Source organism: Aricia agestis, chromosome 1, assembly GCF_905147365.1.
Source record: "Aricia agestis chromosome 1, ilAriAges1.1, whole genome shotgun sequence".
NCBI classification, from domain to species: domain Eukaryota; kingdom Metazoa; phylum Arthropoda; class Insecta; order Lepidoptera; family Lycaenidae; genus Aricia; species Aricia agestis.
The window spans coordinates 2,105,361-2,122,730 of record NC_056406.1 but is presented as its reverse complement, the minus strand read 5'-3'; the positions used below and the strand labels follow the sequence as shown (position 1 = coordinate 2,122,730).

Below are 17,370 nucleotides of genomic sequence, written 5' to 3'. Positions count from 1 at the left end.
AGGGCTTTTGCGTCAGGCCCCCACGGACCCAAGGTTTCAACAGCAAAAGGCAGAAGTTTGAAGTCTTCGCCCAGACACTCATATTATTTCCGCCTCTTGCTGATCTCCGCGTGAGCGGCGGCAGCTCCCGCCTCTTTCGAGCTGGCCGTCACGTGAGACGCCGCCAGCGTGTCCACGCAGGTGGCGTCCCAAACCAAAGGTCTGCCCCGGCTCCATGGAATGAGCGTCATTCCATCGGTTTCTGGTTTCCTGCCATCGTTACGCGAGATACCGTTCGGCTCGAGTGTAGCTGGCCCGATGACGGTGGCAGGAGCCCTGCGGATGATGTCATTTATGGAGGCATGGCGGGACTGGCGCGGGCGGCCGGCACTCCGTGCAAAACAGTCCGTGGTGCTCCTGGCGGTCCACTATGCGGTTCTTTCCCGAGACTCAAAGTGTCTATACATACCAAAGGAAAATCTGTTCAGCGGTTTGGGCGTATATAGGTAACAAACAGACAGACGTACTTTCGCAGTTAAAATATTAACTATGGCTATCACCTACAAAGTGTGTATCAAATTCAGTTATACGAAACGAAATGTGTGTAATTGGAGAAAAAAAAATATTTAATGTTTAAAAAGTGGAACTGATAATAATATAATATAAAGTAGTTAAATTCTTGGAAAACTACAGATAGTGCAAGTGCGTCTGGCAGTAAACTTTGATGTAAGTAAAACAAAAACTACTTAAATAATTCAAATAAAGTAAACTAGCCATTTTAAGAGCCTATATGTTATTCCATTGCATTTGCTGGGTAAAGGCCTCGCCCAAAGTTTTCGATTCCTCTCGCTCTTAATTATTATTTATAGTTAGGAAAAATGTTAAGTTTTCGAACACTGTTTTGGGTTTTTACTTGTAGCCCCTTTAGAATAGCGTGTCTCTACTGGATTTTGCTTTATTCGAGAAAACTTTTAAAAAAATGCGTAACGTAAGAAATAGTAGGGGAGGCCAAGAGGGGATTTCGCGACATGCTCGAGCGTGTCTGATTCAGCTTGTATATAGGCTTCTCACATGTCTCTAGTTATCATGGTATAAAAATCCGATTTCTTTGTTGATGCGTTTAAAAAAAAGTTATTTCAAGCATTGAAAATATGTCATCGGATCTGTCAGAACTCGGATGAAGACAGGGGATATATGTATATGTAAGATTCTTTGGGGTATACTTAGTACCCAAAGAATCTTACATAATATAAAGCACTGATGATTTAAAGGCACGGTAAGCCTGTAGAAACATTTTATAATTTCATAAAATAAAAATTCAGTTTTTCATATCTAATCTTACCAGATATTTTATGTCGCCCTCGACTAAAAGTTTTAGTCCTTGTTGTCTAAGTAAAATCTTGTAATAAATTACCTACGTAAGCAAAATTTTATGTTATTAAGTTATGACTTTAAATAGCTATTGCTTCTTAATGACTCCTGCAACTTAACTTTTTTATTCATCTTACCTAATCTACAAAACGACTAAGCAGCGATCGAGTACCTTCAAAAATAGCACACTCGCCTCCCTTTCCAAAAAACTATGAGTTATTGAGGTGTAATTTCAATTATTAGGTTAGCAATTTAGGCTAGTAAATACATAATTTTACTGACTTCCAAATTGATGAAACTTTTAGTTTCGTGTAAAGCCGCCTCCCCATATAGGCAAACGCGTTGGCCGACGCGTTGGCAGACGCGTTGGCAGTGCGCTTGCAACGGCGTTTGCGAGTAATACACACATAGGAAGTTCGTTCAGTATGCTTTGGATCGCGCCAATGTGCGGACGGATTCAAAATGGATGTTGAGTCGCTAACAGCTGCAGCTGTATATTTATTCACAGTTTATAATTACTTTGTAAATGTGGACAAGAAAAAGTTTTTAAAGGGTATTCTCGAAATAAATAAATAAAAGATGAGAAAACGTAACAAACAATGAAATAAACTCACTTTTACATAATATTTTATAATATTAAAATAATATAAGTAATTATTTTATTACCTACTTATTATTTAGTTAATTATTACATATTATTATAATTATCAAAACCTATAACTCCGGGCGAACTGATCGCGCGGCCTATGTATGGATGGAGCACGAAGCTTGCGACAAATGTCCTTTGATCTTTGCCGACATTTCCGACCCGCGCGGCAAGCTCGCAGACGCGTCGGCCAACGTCTAAATACCTACGGCCAACGCGCGAACGCCCGTTCTACACATTGGGCCAACGCGTCTGCCAACGCGTCGGCCAACGCGTTCGCCTAATGCCGGCACTCGACATAGGCGAACGCGTTGGCCGACGCGTTCGTCTATATGGGGAGGCGGCCTATGTCGAGTGCCGGCATTATGCTAAGTACTCACATACGGTTTTGCTCGATCGAGCAAGACATCAAGACTAACACATCTTCCTTTCTCTTCCAGAATGCGTTTCTTCAAGCAGTTCGTTTCATGGGGTCTGGTGCTTCTGGGTCTGATCTCCGCGCTCCCGGCAGCCCAGGGAGACTCCGGTCGCAGGGGCTTCCCGCCTACCTCTCCGCCCATCAACCCGAACTCGGACCTGCCCGATCCTAATGTTGGCGGCTGACCAGGGGCGGCAAAAGAATGATAAAGAGAAATAAATAATTAGAAAGAAATTATGTTTTTCACTTTGTTCGTATTACAGGGATTGACGTTTGCCTATCCCGAATCTTGATAATCAAGATGATTTACTTTGGTTCACCCGTGAAAGTGTGAAGAGGTAACAGAGAGATATACTTACTTTCACATTAAGGGTGTAGGTGGGTAACACATTTTCGGTGTTTTAGGTAAAAATTAGAGATGTGCCGATCATGACTTTGGCCGACTAGCCGATTAGTCGGCTGCAAAGAAGCCGACTAATCGGCCGACTAGTCGGCCAAGGCGATCATGGTTACGGATGTTTCCGTAACGCTTTTTTACTGCTATTTCGCGTCGCACACGCCGCCTGCAAACGTGTCGTGTTAAGTGTGTTTACATTGCGTACATTACTTTATTTTGTTTAGCTATGATACAGTTGATGGTTTTCATTTAATATTTCATGTACATGAAATCTCGATTTAATAATACATACTTAATTTGTTTGTTAAAATTAAATTTACAAAAATAATTTCTTTACTAGCAAGCAACTTCCGAAACACTTCATTTAATTTTAAAATGTGTAACACTGATTATGTGTGATCTGAACATAATATTATAAATAATAATCAAGGTTTTTCTTTATTATAATTTCAATAATAGCAAAAAAGTAAAAAGCCGATTAGTCGGCGCTTTTTGCCGACTATTCGCCGACTAGTCGCCGACTACAAAAGTGGCCGGATAGTCGGCTCTACCGACTAGTCGGCGACCAGTCGGCACATCTCTAGTAAAAATAGGACCCTATTACAAGACTTCGTCGACAAAAAGTAATGTTTTCGCGAAAATACGAGTCGCCTTAGTACGATTGCGAAACAAATCGTTAGTTATTATCGAAAAAAATCACTGATTGGTCGATTTAAGTGCCTCACAACAACATCTTCTCTGATTGGTTGAAGACTTGACGTTTTAAATGTCAATTCATTGTCACGCGTTGCGCGTTGTTTTGTTTGTAGTTGTTTTGTAAGCGAGCTAGCAGTTTTTGATATTTAATGAGTTTAAAATTGCAGTTGGACTTGAAAATAAGTGCGAAAAGTTATCTAAAAGTGTGTAAATACAATCTGTAAATACAAAATGACTGATAGATGTGAAATTAGTGCTGAAAGTTTAACAGAACCAGAAACTAATTCTGAGGTTATGTCCTTTATAATTCTATGGTGTATTACCTAAAAGACACATAGGAAAAGTAAGTAACCAATCAGAATAAGAGTTGGCCAGTAAGCAAAAATCAAGCCAATCAGCGTTAAGAATGTGCAATGTTACTCAGGCAACTCGCGTTTTCCCAAAAAACCTAATTTTTTAAGGATAATTGAAAAATGTTATCACCATTATCTAATTATCCGTGTTTTCGAAAAATCCCTAGAATTTTCGCGATTATTCGAAGTCCAAATGGCACTTGGATGGCCGATTTTTAATATATCAAACACTAACACATAATGAGTAATAATTAGTACATACATACTTGGCCTCATTTTAACTTGCTTGAGATTTTAACATGCAGGTGCTTCTGCCCAAAATCTTCTGTATTTATGGAAAATGCTATCAAAATGGTAACAAAAATACTGTAGGCTACCAGGTTTTAGATAAAAGATTAGGAAATTAAGTGGACTGTATTAATGTTGTAATTTTACAAATAGGTAAGTACTGGTCGCCTACGAATACGATGACAATGAAAGATTGAATGCAGTAGTCAAAACTATCAGTATAACCAATCAATAAGTAATAACTAAAGCAGAAAGCTCTGTAGTGTGCGCTCGCGCATAAGGCGTATGCGCCGGCGCAGCCAGAGGGGTTAGTGCGAGTTTTATTCGATCATACGCATCGAGCACGTTTACGCGAATTTATATGGGATCAAAGCAGTATCCACGTTAGCCAGTAGATGGTGCTGCTTTGATTCCATATAAATTCGCGTTAACGTGCTCGATGCGTATGATCGAATAAAACTCGCACTAACCCCTCAGGTGAACGCGCCCCGCGCGCCCATTACGGTGTAGCCGCAACACATACTGATAAAGAAGAATAAAACAATTTCCGTTGTTTCTTAAAGTTTATTCATAATATGTCAATCACCGATCATCGGGTGCTCTGCAGGGGGGGTTGGGGCACCCCCGGGGGAAGAGGAGGCCCGGCGGGGGGGTTTGCAGGGAGCCATGGGCCAGGGAGACCAGCCCCAGGAGCACCAGGCACAACGATACACACTGCCTGAAGAAACGCATTCTGAAACAGGACGAAAATGAAAATTAATGACGCCGCGCTGACAGCTAATCAATACTAATTACTATTTATTAATATTAATTACTAATTATACCAATATATTATTATAAATGTGAAAGTGTGTCTGTCTAGTGTCTGTCTGTCTGTCTGTCTGTTACTTCTTCACGCTCAAACAGCTGAACCGATTTTGCCAAATTCGATGTGGGGATACTTTGAGTCCCGGGAAAGGACATAGGATACTTTTATCCCGGAAAAATGTACGGTTCCCGCGCGATAAACGAATTTTGACGCAACAGAATTGCGGGCGTCATCTAGAATCTAGATTGATAGAATGAAAATAACGAGACCCAGCATTTCATGTCATGTCAGAAGTTATGTGTTTTGATTTTCCGATTGGACTCCAACCTTAAGTAAATTGATTGATAAATAGATTTTTAATATGTTTTCCTGAAAATGATCATTAGTTGCCCCACTCTCACTGTCTGATAGTTTGGTCATCGGTGGATTCTAAAACTGCTTTTTAAAAATTCTCATACAATAAAAACTCATACTCACATGATCTGCTGACTTCTTTGTAAAAATTAATGATTTTTTTTGTTCAACACACACCTTTGTTTTTATAACTGAGTAATTTTAAAATTGGTTACACTTTTTCAAGTTAAATCGATTTATTGAAATAACACGCGCAATCCTTCGTATTGGTGAAGAAAATTCTATACAATTTTTTATTTAAGCTTTGTCGTCATTCGCCATAATTTTGAATGTTATTATTTTCTGATAACTCAGTAAAACAAATTGCAGCAAAATAGTTTTTGCAGCAAAATAGGTGCATTGTGTTCATTTATTTCTTTCCTTTAATATACTTATATGAAAGTGTGAAGGTAAAATCTATTATGCTCTTACTAATAAAATAACTTACATATCCACTCTATAACTATATTATTATACATTGTATGATAATAATAATATTATTATAAATTGTATAATATACAATGTATGTACTTATTGTCTTATGTCGTTCCACTGTATAAGCACATCAAACATTTTGATTCTGTTATCTGTAAGTATAATATTTTTGGGACAGTAAGTACGATAAGTACCTATATTTTACTTCTCTTGGTAAATACTTCATCAACCAATATTAATTTGTTAAATGATATTATTATTAGCACTTCTGTCCCTAATTTTTTTAATAATATTATTAGTGACGTCATCATAGAAAATAATGATTAAATAAATCACCACAATCGGTCCTTAATTTTCAAATATTTATACTTACGTGATATTTTAGGACATGCAGATCCTGCGTCTGTTGTGTCTGATGGTGGTGGTGGCTGGAGCCCTAGGGTCCCGGAGGCGAGTCCCCCCGCCGCCGGCGGCCACGGCAGACCCGTACCCCGAGGTGGTGAGCGTGCCCTGCAGCAGCACCCGGGACTTCTGCGGCTCCAACCCCGTGAGGACCCTGCCCCCGAAGTATAGGGGCAACTTTGAGCCAGGGAAATAAATGTTCATTTCGCCTTTTATTTATATTATATTATTTACTTGTCGTTTGACGTATCGTTTATCGCGCGGAAACCCTATATTATTTTTTTACATCAAACTTTATCTTGTGTCTAGCCGAGCTAGCACTGCCACCAGTAGAAATGCGAAAGTATGGACAAGCTGTGGACATAAACTTAAGGTCCGTTCTGATCTTTACCGCGGCTAATCGTGACCAACAAAAATTCAATTAAAATGCTACTTTATGACAGACTTTAGTATTTGTAATAAAGTAGGATATTATTTGAATTCTTAGGACTATCATACAGTGTACATCTGTCTGTCATACAGTGGCATTTTAATTGAATTTTTCGGAACGAAAAAAGATCGGAACACCACCTTAAGTTTATCTACACAGTTTGTCTATACCTTTGCATTTCTACAGGTGGCCGTGCTAGCTCGACTGCACTGTCCCAAAGTATCCTGTATCAATCACCATACGAAATTTAATCTTAACTGACCGCATTGTGCCAATACGGGTGATTGCTAATCTAATGATTGTAAAATCTAAATCTAAAAAAGATTTAGTCATATTATCTACTTTAACTAATGTTAAAGTAGATAATATGACTAAATCTTTTTAATTCACGGATGTTAAGGGGGCGACTAACCCAAAATTTTCGATTTTACAATTCATTTATACTCGAAAATAAGCCCTGAAGTGTTTCATTTTCTAAAATTAGATACTTACTACATTATATTTTCAAGAATTCAATTTGTGCAACGATAGCTAAAAATTTTCTCGATAGAAAAAATCACAAAGACGCATCTCTTTTTCACGAATTTTTCATTTATTGCCATAACCGTGCATTGAACTAAGTTAATATTTTAACACATTGTATAAAATTCTATCATTGAGAAACCGACCTAGTTATAGAGAAAAAAACTAATTTGGCGATGAATCCGCGTCGTCTTTTTCACCTGGCATATGAAAGACGGGCGTGAGTGTGAAGAGAGAAGGACGATGTTTGATTTTTTGGGTTAGTCGCCCTCTTAACTACGACTGTAATGAAGGTTTAAGCCCGATATATTTTTTGGTATAGGTATGAAATAAAACAAAATTCTGAAAATAGCTGTAGTAGCATTGATTGCCTATTTACAGGATTTGACATGTAGAGTTATTAGCTAAATTGCATTCTACTATACCCATGGCGTCCATTACACGGTAGGTTTTGCTGCCAGTTTTACCACAGTCATGGCATGACTGTGAGTGTTGAATAACCTGCCGTGTAATGAAGTGACTGGTGGTTGCATGAAATTGATTGACAGTTATCTGGATATTTTGGTTTTTATGTCATACAACCATCAATCATGACTTTTGAGTAAACGTTTAATGGCATTTCGTCAATCACGCGTCAGTCAGGGCGACTTCGGACACGGAACTCTCCAAAGAGGCAGCATTCATTCGAAAATAATTAGTATAGTCTTTATCCTCTTCCGAATCACGTATTCCAGCCAACAAGTTTATATGGCCATAGAAATCTCATTTTAATAGCCAATCTTTTACCCAAACTTTTCTTTGTGTAGTTTTGCGTATGACTGACGATCAGTCGGGATGACTGTGTAATGTGGAATTAATTCCGACATTCACCAACAGTCAAACGAAAGTCATGGTTGATGGAATTGACTGACCAGGGCATGAGCATTGAGCGTCTAATGGACGCCTATCAATACCAATTAACAAAGTAAGGCGTCCATTACACGCTCATGCAACCGACAGTCAATTCCGTCAATTATGAATTAGACAAAAATGTATTTGATTTGACAAAACGCAGCGCTATATCGCTTGCGATGCCTTATGTCAAATAGTCAGCCAAGTGCGAGCCGGACTCGCGCACGAAGGTTTCGGTACCGTTATAGAGCGAAAAAATAGTGTTTTTGTATGGGAGCCCCCTTAATTATTTATTTTATTTTAATTTTATTATTAAATATTAAAGTATGAATAAAATTAAGGATTTTGTGAATATTTAAAGTGCTTACCTATTGCCATTATGGATTACGAGTAAAAAAAGCCAAAAAAAAATACGTTTGTTGTATGGGAGCCCCCCCTTAAATATTAACTTTATTTTGTTTTTAGTATTTGTTGTTATACTCGGCAACAGATATACACAATCTGTGAAAATTTCAGAAGTCTAGCTATAGCGGTTCTTGAGATACAGCCTGGAGACAGACATGCAGACGGACAGACATCGAAGTATTAGTAATAGGGTCTTTACCCTTTGGGTACGGGTTTACGGAAACCTAAAAAGGCCATTTATTACTAATTTTTTGTCGAAACTATCGAATGCAATTCGACTAAGTACCCAATGATTCGATAAGCGTCGGGAAATGATCCAGAATATAGTAAATCAGCCAGAATATCCGAAGTGGGGCTGATGGTGTATGTCGTTGGGGTCGGGCGCGGAGATGGCCGCCGCGGAGCCGCAGTACAGGTTCGCTGGACCGCACCTCACGCTGCTCACCTGGGACACGTTCAGTCAATATTAAGAGGGCGACTAACACTTTTAGAAAATTAAACAATTCGGGGCTTATTTTTAACCGACTTCCAAAAAACGAGGAGGTTATATATTCGGCTGTGGATTTTTTTTTCAAGTATAAAAATGAATTATAAAATCGACACTTTAGGGTTAGTCGCCCCCTTAAGGGAGATCGCAGACGGCACACTTTTTGTGTGATCGAGTCTGCGGCGCACATACAGTCGGCATGGCGCGGCCATATCCATGCCGACTGTATGTGCGCCGCAGACTCGATCACACAAAAAGTGTGCCGTCTGCGATCTCCCAAAATATTAATATTTTATTAAAATCCATACTTCCATATCCATACTAATATTATAAAGGCGAAAGTGTGTCTGTCTGTTACCTCTTCACGCCCAAACCACTGAACCGAATTGCTGAAATTTGGTATGGAAATACTTTGAGTCCCGAGAAAGGACATTACATCCAGAAAAATGTACGGTTCCCACGCGATAAACTAATTTTGGCGCAACGGACTTGCGGACATCAACTAGTAAAAAAAAAATCTTGGGGCAAATCTTCCAGATTTCCTCGTAGTTGCATACCTCTATAAAGGATTCTGTGGGGGAGGGCGGGGGAGAGGGGTCGGGGGGCCGCCCCGTCGTCGCCACCACCAGCGTCAACAGTACCAGAAACGACAATTCCACTCTGAAAATATAATACTTAAACTGTCAATAACAGAGTCAATACTAATCTAAACTTATATTATAAAGCTGAAGAGTTTGTTTATATTTGAAGCCGCTAATCTTCAAAAACTACTGCTACTGGACCGATTTTTAAATAATTTGGCACAGTTGTAGAGTAGATGTAGGCCACGAGCATGGGCTACTATTTTAAGCAAACACGTACGGTTTCAGAAGAATTCCTTTTTTGCGCAGATGGAGCATTTATTTAGTACCAAAGTCCAATTCTCACATCACATTACAGTCAGAAATCAGTATTTACACCTTGAAGCATCGGAGATATTGAAATAGGAAAACCTATTTTAACTTAGTTAAATTTTAATAAAAGCTGTTTCATTTCTTTTTCGATTGAGTCCTATTTAAATTATACTACAAAATGGTAACACCAACTTCAGACGTTTGGTGCTTGGTCAAAAGTCTTCTTATCTGTTCTGAATGAATAAAGACAACGCAAGTAATGTATCAAAGGAAAAATCATAAATACTTACTAAAATATTAAAAATATCCTGGATACTATTATCTATACTAATATTATAAAGAGGTAAACTTTGTTTGTTTGTTTGTTTGTTTAATTGTAATGAATAGGCTCAAAAACTACTGGACCGATTTTAAAAATTCTTTCACCATTCGAAAGCTACATTATTTGCGAGTAACATAGGCTACTTTTTATTTTGGAAAATATAGGGTTCCGTAAGATATTTCAGTTTTTCGGAAACAACCAGAAAATTTACTTATTTTGCGTACGCTGCCTAAACCATAAAATATAGAACTATACAATGTTCTAAGTAAATGTAGATCTTATAAATATCTACAAAAATGTCCGCGACACGCTATACCTATCTATGTCAAGTGAGGCACAACAACCATTTTTTTATTTAAAAATCTTGATTTTTATTGATCTACATTTAAACGGATTTATTTTACTCATGCTAATAATCCTTATCAAAAGAAATTATCTCATCACTAAGTACAGTTTATGTAGAATATATTTGGTCTTTGAATTATTAAAATTTGATGTTTGGTTTAGAAGTTATGGCGAAATTAAAATATTGCGATGTACGCCCGTTTCGAAGTGGGCGCTGCGCTACCAAAGCTGCAAAGCGGCGCGGCGATGCGCTCGCGGGAAGGGTATCACTATACATCGCCCGCGTAATTTAGGAATGTCACGGAAACCATACATTTTTCCGCAAAAAAGAAACCTATGTCCTTTCACGTGGTCTATTCTTCATGTAAATAATGTACCAAGTATTGCACACATTGAAAAGGTCTGCAGAAAACACGATAGTATATACAAATAAGGATATCTCACAATAACATTTTTTTGTCATTCACTTTTAACTTCAAATAATGGCAAATTTTAGAAGTGATTTTAACCAATACGGCAATAAGCCTTATTCAGTTAAATACTTTTAATAATTTATTGATTATGGCCCTTTACAGCATTTTTTAATGAAATAAGGGGGCAAACGAGCAAACGGGTCACCTGATGGAAAGCAACTTCCGTCGCCCATGGACACTCGCAGCATCAGAAGAGCTGCAGGTGCGTTGCCGGCCTTTTAAGAGGGAATAGGGTAATAGGGGAGGGTAGGGGTGGGAAGGGAAGGGAATAGGGTAGGGGATTGGGCCTCCGGTAAACTCACTCACTCGGCGAAACACAGCGCAAGCGCTGCTTCATGCCCGTTTTCTGTGAGAACGTGGTATTTCTCCGGTCGAGCCGGCCCATTCGTGCCGAAGTATGGCTCTCCCACGTATGAAAGCGTATAAAGCATATTATGATTTAAATTTTAAATGAATATTTTCGAAGATATTACAGATTTAAAAATTGCGGGACGTAGCTTTTGCGGCAGTAGGTACCGACCAATGCGGGCCACGGGTAGTAATGAATATAAATTAATTATTTGTCAAAACTACTGAGTGCCTATGTCACTAAAAAATGATTAAAATATTTTATACCCGTGCGAAGCCGGGGCGGGTCGCTAGTCTTAAATACAAAAGATCTTTTCTGTCACAGTTTAACTACTACACCGATTAGGATATTGATATGAACACGCACTGAGTTCCAGAAAGGTCAAAGATAGTTTTTTTTCCAAAATAGCCGACATCTAGTCAAATAATACAGAAACTTACCTCATTTTGCTGTTTTGCCTGCCTTTAGAGAATAACACATCACATTTTCCAACATTTCTCGACCAATAGAAACAAAATTATTTATAATATAGTACCCAATTAAAACGACATTAATACTTCAACTTATTGGAAAAATCTATTAATAAATAACACTTATAACCATCTTATAACTAGCTCATAACCGATTTGGATGTAATAAAATTATCCGCGTAACATTTATGAGTCTCTCCGAGTTAATAATATTATAATGGTAGTATCGTGTGGTGGGGCAACATTAACATAACTCGTTAGAACAATCATCTAATTAATTCCGAGTAACACAGACATAACAAAGAATAAGACGTTTTTATTCATAAAAATATAGTATTCATATGTTATGAATGTGATTTAAAAGATACATAGTTAGGTTATGTCAGAAAAAAACTTTTTGAAACACAGAAAAATTAAAAAAACTTTTTTCATTAGACGTTTCCCAACTTAAAATTGTTAAATGCATCTTGGCTAAGGAGTCTCAAAACTTAAATCAGGCTGACTCATACTAAATTATACTCATAATTAATATTTGAGCATAATATTATTTATGGTTTGTGATTTCCAAAATATAATTATTTAAAAAACTGTACATTCGAGTAGTACAACCTCAAAGTTTCTGATAAGGTTGTTGTGGATATTCTTCAAAACTACTAATATATTAAAATATCCACGGTTTTGTAACTAAATATTTTTATTGCAGTTGTACGACAGTATATAAGTCTATGTACGGAATACATAGGAAAAATTCTCCAGCAAAAGTAAATGTCTAAAATGTCATAATATACAAAAAACAATAATTCAAAAACATAATAAAACTCCTTAGAATCCACTACAAAGGTATTATACAGGGTGCAATTAAACCTGCCTGCTAAATTTTTTCCAGGGCTTAGGTATCATTAGGAGAGTCTATTTCACCCATAGACTTAATATTTATAGGTTTATGATTTCACCAAACAAAATTGGGTGGTATTTTTTTTCAATGACATATTTTTTAATCCCATTTAAAATCGTTGCAGAATGGTCACTCGCGGCGCGGGGGAACGAGCGGGGGTGACGCGGGTGGAGGGTCACGTGCGGGGGCACGTCACGCGCGGCCGACGCATCGTGTCTATTAATTGTAGTGTTTTTTAGGATAACTTTCGGAAGTTATTTCTCAACATTGATTCTCATTCTCAACAGAGTGATTATAAAAGAAAAAATACATGTATTTATATTTTTAACAATGATCAATATATCAAAATTTGGCAGGAAGGTTTAATTGCACTCTGTATAATATAAATAAAACTGTCTGCACAGTGCACCCCTATTCAGTTTGAATCATGTAACAGTTTATCGACATCTGTGAACCGCAGTAGGAACTTTTCTAAAGAACTGAGCTGGCGCGAACTGTAAACCCTTCACGCTGGGTTGTAACTTATATCCTACCTGAAGTACTCATTTATATTCTACAGATGACGTATTGAGAATTTAAACTTTTATTTTACTTTACTTAGACCAGGCCATATAATGTTATTATTGAACTAGACACGACTTTTTGACATTTTTAAAAAGGAATAAAATAATGAAAGTGAAAATCATGACAACGCGGAAAGCTTGTTATTCTTTAGGCTCGCCGCAGACACACGTTTTCCGTATTCGATTTCCGAATTCATTTTCCGTATTCGGAAATTCGAATGTATAGAATCAGTAGAAAATATTATACTGGCTCACACGTTTGATTTTTCCCGAACAGAACGAATTCCGCACGTACGTACAAGTACAAGCCGACATGTTCGCGCGTGAAAGAATCGAACGTTTGCGCTAGTGTCACGGTATTCCGAATACGGAAAACGTGCGTATGCGGCCAGCCTTATACGTATAATTTGCTTAAATTTAAAAATTCCCGCTACATCCTATCCAGCCGTTTTAGATATCCTTAATTATTATTAAATGTTATATACTTGCGAAAGTATATCTGTTAGTCTGTCTGTCTATTACATCTTGACGGCCAAACCGCTGAACAGATTTTGCTGAAATTTGGTATGGAGATACTTTGAGTCCAGGAAATGGATAATAATATAGGATACTCTTTATCCCGAAAAAATGTACGGTTTCCATGTGATAAACGAATTTTGGCACAACGGAGTGCGGGGATATTATATTTTTTAGCTTGATTGCATTGGCGATAAAATGAAGCCTTTACTCTTTATACGTAAGTTATCTGTCAGTATGAGCCTCGTCAAAATTGTTCCAGTATACGTCAAGTGCGAAGCGGTGAGTTTGTCTTATGCCGCGGCTGCATATGCGTAGTGCTTCGCGCTAAAAACGATGCCATTGGACAATCTGCGTGTATCGTCCAATAGTATCGTCTCATAGCACGAAGCTTCGGACGATAGACGCAGGTGCGGCCGGGCCTTTAGGGTGTCTGAAGTCTAAACACACTATGCTGAATTTCCGCGGCGGAAGTTCGGCTTGATTCCGCCTGCAATGTATTTTAAATTACCGATGATACACCATGCCGTATTATACGTGGGAGAGCCATGCTTCAGCACGAATGGGCCGGCTCAACCGGAGAAATACCACGTTCTCACAGAAAACCGGCGTGAAACAGCGCTTGCGCTGTGTTTCGCCGAGTGAGTGAGTTTACCGGAGGCCCAATCCCTTACCCTATTCCCTTCCCTACCCTTCCCTATTCCCTTCCCTTCCCATCCCTACCCTTCCCTGTTACCCTACTCCCTCTTAAAAGGCCGGCAACGCACCTGCAGCTCTTCTGATGCTGCGAGTGTCCATGGGCGGCGGTAGTTGCTTTCCATCAGGTGACCCGTTTGCTCGTTTGCCCCCTTATTTCATAAAAAAAAAATGCCGAAATTACGTCGCGTTATATTGTATGCGTTTGACATTGCAGACGTAATCATGCGGAATTTCCGCCGCGGAACTTCGGCATGGTGTGTTTAAACACTTAAAAATTAGCGGTCTCAATACAAAAGATTTAAACACCTGTTAAACAGTTGATTAGAAAAAATTCAGTACAAAATGGTCTCAAAACAACTGTTCAGTAGATCTTTTGTGGTAAGACCGTAGAACATTTTGGCCTCGTAGGCCCGTAGTACACGTAGCTACGACCGCTACGAGGGCAAAAAATTCTAGTAAAAACTAAGTTTTGAAATGTAAGTATGTCTGTTTATTTCATTGTAATTTATAGCGCCTAAACTACTAAACCGAATTTTATTAATGAGGCTCAAAGAGAATAAGTGTAAATAACAAGGGAAACAAAATACCATTAGGTATATTGCATTGATACTTGTTGGGTAACAGTTTAAAACACAATTAACGCCTCTTCAAATGAATCTGCACCCCCTTATTAATTTGAATTTGGAACATGCACCAAACACCGCGGGCAGCAAGTCTGTGAATCCAATGTGTATCTTCTTAATATTATATTGTATCATGTTGTATTATACAAGCTATAACAAAACTAAGTGATAGTACTTTAGGCTTTCTTATAAAGAGTTCACTATGAAAGTAGCAGCGCTGAAAGGGCATTTTTTTGTAATTTGTATGGTCAAGCGCCCGAGCGTCATGAATTTTCCCATACAAAGGTGAAGAAAAATCATTCTTTCAGCGCTGCTACTTTCACAGTAAACTCTATATAAGGAACCCTAAAGTAAAGTAAATTATTACTTAGTGTTGTTACATCCTAAATAAAGTTTAGGCTTTGTCACCTTGTATGTGAACAATGCACAGAAAATTAAAAAAAAAAAAGACCACCTACTTGTCTGCACTCCGCGCCTTACCTAAATAATCAGCTCATCTCAGACTGGCCGTTTAAGCATTGTCGAATAGTATCTAAAATTAAATAAAAAAAAAATACAATAATCCATTTTCAATTTGTAATAAAGAGTATAATTCGTATGTATAGGCTTGTCACTCAAAAATCTGTCATTTTTCCTAGTAGTAGTGTCATAGTGTGTGTAACGTTTTATTTGTTAAAAATATATAGGTATGATAAAAGTATAATTTTAAAATAATATTAGTTCGATGCACTCCTTCACCATACAAACTATAACTGTGAGAAATTTCTTGCACCTACGTTTCCCCATTTTTCGTAAAAAGGGTTACAAAGTTTTTCTCTGAATATCGTAAGACTAGACGTAGTAAATAACATGTTCGTAAGTGCCAGATACACTATTATTGTGATACTTTGGCCCACCAATATCTTATAATGTTTACAGCTTGTTAAAATGTTATGTCTTTTCTTTCTTTCAATATGAAAAACGTAAGAGGTAATGTGATATTAATTATTCCATTAACTTCAACAGTTGTTGATGAAATTGCAATGATACAGCGATATTCGAATCACGAGAATACACCCCTGTGATCGAACTGTACAGTTACATCTGCAGGTAGGTGTGAGGCAGGGCGAGGGCGTAGCGGGGCGGCAGACTGCCGCGCGCGCCCGACGCGACCGCACGCGTCCCGCTATGCCCTAAACACCGTGATAACGCGAGAAAATGTACAAAATACACCACCTGCTGCTGCTCTTCGCTATATGCTTCGCTGTCGGTGAGTAGACAGTAGATATACAGAGTCGAGAACTCGATAGAAAGTAGATCTAGTACTTAATATTGGCTATATAGAGTTCGACAGCGTAAGTGCCCGAGGCATCTAAGGTATCGAGATGGTTAAGATGTACCCCCTATGTTGGTTAATATTTTGTTAGAGATATTGTAGATTGTTATTTAATGTGTTATTTACTGATGAAGTTTAATTAATTGGTGATAATTATTATTATATTGAACAAAAACTCACTGTATGTTCAGAATTATTTAGTTACTTGTGATTATGAAAAAAATGAGGTCCAAAATTCCACCGTAACATACTTACATACTTACATACATAAAGAGCAAATTAAATAAAAGCTTTTAAAAACTAGTCCTAAAGAACTAAAATCTGAAATAAATTACGTGTTCTTTTGTTATTTTCACTGAACGTAAATTTACAGGTAAATGTAAATAAGTAGGATTCCAACTCAATATTTTGGGCGCCAAACAGTCTCCCATCTACCTCACTCTACACTTCAATTACTTTACTGAAACCATTATAATGAAAATAATTATAGACGTTCAGTCTGAATAAAATTGAGGAAAAGAACTCGCCCATTATTCTTCTTAGCTTTTTTACTTTTAGATTTTTGATTAGAACAATATATTTACCAAATGATTTTTACAAAAGGCATTGGCGTTCAACCACCAGGGAGAACCTCTTTTGAAATAGGACATAAAATAAGTCAGAGCTTGGGTCTGCACACCAAAAAAACTTTTATAAGTTTTTATAATTTTTCCACCTCAACTCAACAACACCCAAAACTTTTATAAGTTTTTATATTTCGAAATGTTTATATTTTTAAAGAAACTACTGAAGAACAAAGAAGCAAAACTATTGCAGACAATATTGTAGCATTTATCTCACTAAATGACACACAAATAAAAAATAAAATGTGTAAAAAATTACCTACCTTCCCAGACTCCAGCAATTCTCTATCTGCACAGAGAACATCATAATATTATTTTCTTCGCCAACTGAGTTTTTTTCGTTCTAGTTTGTTCGCGATTTTA

The 17,370-nt window shown here is 37.7% G+C and overlaps 1 protein-coding gene and 3 long non-coding RNA genes across 5 annotated transcripts in view; 2 read left to right on the top strand and 2 right to left on the bottom strand.

Annotated features, from left to right (window-relative positions):
- The first annotated feature begins 554 nt into the window (after positions 1 to 554).
- LOC121732663 lies at positions 555 to 2,648 on the top strand. Its single transcript, XR_006036418.1, has 2 exons — positions 555 to 705; positions 2,437 to 2,648. It is a non-coding gene; the product is annotated as an uncharacterized LOC121732663 (long non-coding RNA).
- A 2,050-nt stretch (positions 2,649 to 4,698) lies between these two features.
- LOC121732670 lies at positions 4,699 to 5,605 on the bottom strand. Its single transcript, XR_006036419.1, has 2 exons — positions 5,434 to 5,605; positions 4,699 to 4,881 (listed from the first exon to the last, which is right to left on the bottom strand). It is a non-coding gene; the product is annotated as an uncharacterized LOC121732670 (long non-coding RNA).
- Positions 5,606 to 8,645: 3,040 nt separating this feature from the next.
- On the bottom strand, positions 8,646 to 11,955 carry LOC121732684. Its single transcript, XR_006036422.1, has 3 exons — positions 11,744 to 11,955; positions 9,479 to 9,581; positions 8,646 to 8,879 (listed from the first exon to the last, which is right to left on the bottom strand). It is a non-coding gene; the product is annotated as an uncharacterized LOC121732684 (long non-coding RNA).
- Positions 11,956 to 16,209: 4,254 nt separating this feature from the next.
- Positions 16,210 to 17,370, top strand: part of LOC121732407 — a 101,134-nt gene continuing 99,973 nt past the window's right edge. For both annotated transcript variants that reach the window (XM_042122280.1, XM_042122286.1), the window contains exon 1: positions 16,210 to 16,318. In XM_042122280.1, coding sequence (XP_041978214.1) covers positions 16,267 to 16,318 — 52 coding nt within the window. In that variant the 5' untranslated portion in view covers positions 16,210 to 16,266. The remainder of the gene's footprint in view (positions 16,319 to 17,370) is intronic.